At 50.7% G+C, this 3,171-nt stretch overlaps 1 protein-coding gene across 1 annotated transcript in view; it reads left to right on the top strand.

Annotated features, from left to right (window-relative positions):
* IGSF9B (immunoglobulin superfamily member 9B) overlaps window positions 1-3,171 on the top strand; it is a 77,850-nt gene that overhangs the window by 25,295 nt on the left and 49,384 nt on the right. The window contains 2 exon segments of the mRNA XM_018567115.1: window positions 2,076-2,273; window positions 2,871-3,017. Of these exon segments, the coding sequence (XP_018422617.1) occupies window positions 2,076-2,273; window positions 2,871-3,017 (345 nt within the window).

The raw sequence follows: 3,171 nt of genomic DNA, 5'->3' as shown, positions 1-3,171 counted from the left end.
GCAGGGCCCAGTGCCTTCTGATTTGAACGTGACTACCATGCAACACTAAACAAAAGTTTGGGCCGTACATGATCTTTAAGATGCCTCTACAGACCAATGTATAGGATCAGTAGGGACCAGCTTCAGGCTCTGGCCAACCACAAATCCAAGCTGTTCACAGTTTGCCAAACAGGCGAACAATTGGGCCAGTTGGCCATTTGATGGGCCACACAACCTCATTGGTCTACCGTCTGTGTCCTAGCAACCAATGATCCCGTGCAGGTCGTATAACGCCACTAGGTGCTAGCACACGGGTGTTCATTTTATTTGGACGTTCCCAAATCCACGATTTACGGCTGGGTTTGGCTCATCAATAACGGTCCGGGTGTAGCAGGTAGAGCAGATCTTTCATTTCCTATGTTAAGTGCACACCTACCTGACTGATGAACCAAGGTCAGGGCCAGATTAACGTAGAGGCTACTGGAGCACCAGCTTCAGGACCACCACTGACAATAGGCCTGCCTGGCCTGGGTCGCCTTGGTATGCCGATGGCAAACTGGGCCTGCCGGGCTGAACACAATCAGGGAGAGGTCCCGGCGGCTCTCTAATCAGGCGTTATTAAGTGGCCACTCGCTGGAGCTCTTGAGGAGCGAGCGGACGTATAATTAGAGAGCCGCCTCTGCATTTCCCATCTGACCGACCGACAGTACCAGGCCCATGATGCTCTTAATCCGACCTTGCCCAAGGTATTGGATGGCTAGGAAAATGTGTAGATGGCCTCACATGTTACAATCTGGTTGCAGAATTCCCCTTTAGATCCTTCAACAACAGTGTAGTCTGAGGACCTGACTGGCCTTGCACTGGTTGAAGGAACTTCTAGGCAAGCACTGACATTAGATAGATCTTACCCAAGACAGATCATAAAGCAATTGTACAATCTGATTGTAGAGTGTGTGTCCAGCAGTTTCTGCACAACGCCTCTTGGACAGGCCTTATGGCTAGCCCGGGGCAATATTTTTTTGCACTCCGACCCCTAAGGCCTGTCAGCGTGGTGCACTGGCACTTTAGATTTATTTATTGCACTATATGCACGATTGGCACTTTTTGATTGAAATTTGACCCACAGAGACGGAGGGTGCGGGTACCTTCGGGGCCCTTTCCTGATGTTGGGGAGGAGATTCTGTAACCCCTATGGGACCCTCTGTCTTCTCCCACTTGTGGGGGGTCTCTCTTCGGGAGAGCCCCCCCACCTAGTACTTGTGGGACTTGTTTCGGCAGGTCCCGGAGGATCGGGGTCCGCCTGCTTTCGGGTAGGTGGACCAAAGTATTCCTAGCCCCTGTCAGGAGCCTTGTGCCCCAGAGGGTTGGGAAATTGTGACCCCTTCTTTATTGAAGGACCCAGCACCCGCTGTGCACGTTTTTGTCTTGTGATTTCACGATTCACTTTTTTTGTTCGCAGGGGAAGTCGTTTTCGAGCGCACTCCATGTGAGGTACCATAGCTACCCCGTGAGTGCCCCTGCTGGGTCCTGTGGCTAACCCCTGTGAGGACCTGTCTTCCCCATGTGAGGGCCCGTGCCTTTCTCTTGAATTGGCCTGTATTTGTCCTTTTGGGGGGTGCCCAGGTCTATCCCCCTACAAGGGCCTGTGTGTGCCCCCCCCCGGATTTGTTCATGTCTGTCGCCTGTGAGGTACCATAGCTACCCTGTGAGTGCCCCCCTGCTGGGTCCTGTGGCTATCCCCTGTGAGGGTTTGTGTCCCTGTGAGGACCTGTCTTTCCCATGTGGGGACCCCTATTGTCCCATTGCAGGGGCCTGTGCCTTTTCTCTTGAATTGGCCTGTGAGAATCCATCTCTGACCCCAACGAGGGCTCCTGCGGAGGGGAATTGTATATCTGTTCAGGGTTAGTAATATTTGTGTCTTGTGGGCCCCTCAGTGACAATGGGTGGGGGAGGGGTAAGTTTGGAAGTCCTCCTTGGCGTGTGTATGTGTTGGGGCTTCTTGTATGTTGATTTTATGCTCTTTTGAAAGTCTGAACTGCCCTCGGAACGCTCTTAATCTATAGAATTCATGAATCTGCAAATGTCTTGTGTTGCAGGAGCCGGGGGCTCGCGGGAGGAGCCACAGTTTGTGACCGCACGTGCTGGAGAGAGTGTCGTCCTAAGGTGCAACGTGATCCACCCGCTCACCTCGCATCCTCCGCCATATGTTGTAGAGTGGTTTAAGTTTGGCGTTCCCATTCCCATCTTCATCAAGTTTGGCTTCTATCCTCCTCATGTGGACCCAGAATATGCAGGTAACTGTTTGCTTGAACGATACAATGCTACAAAATCTAATGAGGATACAACGCTATGATCTCTTATAGGGATACAACGCTATGATCTCTTATAGGGATACAACGCTATGATCTCTTATAGGGATACAACGCTATGATCTCTTATAGGGATACAACGCTATGATCTCTTATAGGGATACAACGCTATGATCTCTTATAGGGATACAATGCTATGATATCTTACAGAGATACAATGCTAGGATATCTTACAGAGATACAATGCTAGGATATCTTGTAGGGATACAATGCTAGGATATCTTATAGAGATACAATGCTAGGGTATCTTACAGGGATACAATGCTAGGATATCTTATAGGGATACAATGCTAGGATATCTTACAGGGATACAATGCTAGGATATCTTATAGGGATACAATGCTATAATATTCTATAGGGATATAGGCTGGTAATATGGAGGTCCTGTGTCTGGCGCTCTCCTAGAGGCTGGTAACTTGGAATCCCTTTCAGGAGGCTGTTCCTCCGGCCTCCACATATGGTAGACCACGGCGGCGTTCGTATATTGGCAGACTGTGACTAACCTGTGTGCTCTCTCTGCAGGCCGCGCCACCCTCCATGACAAGGCATCGCTGCGCATTGACCAGGCTCGCTCCCAAGATCAGGGCTGGTACGAGTGCAAAGTGCTGATGCTGGAGCAGCAATACGACACATTTCACAACGGCAGCTGGGTACATCTGACGGTGAACGGTGAGTCCCGTGTGCGGGCAGCGCCACGTTCCTGCGTCCTCCATGCTGGACAACGCATGACTGTTTTCAGGACACGCTGCACCTTGTGGTCCCACAACTGCTGTGTTTTAGTTTCTGCTTTAGGTCTCCGGTATATTTCACGTCCGGGATGTAG

The sequence above is a fragment of the Nanorana parkeri genome, unplaced genomic scaffold (assembly GCF_000935625.1).
Source record: "Nanorana parkeri isolate BGI_ZX_2015 unplaced genomic scaffold, ASM93562v1 scaffold1009, whole genome shotgun sequence".
Taxonomy (NCBI): Eukaryota; Metazoa; Chordata; class Amphibia; order Anura; family Dicroglossidae; genus Nanorana; species Nanorana parkeri.
The sequence above is the reverse complement of the archived record's forward strand: the minus strand, read 5'-3'. Positions and strand labels throughout refer to the sequence as shown.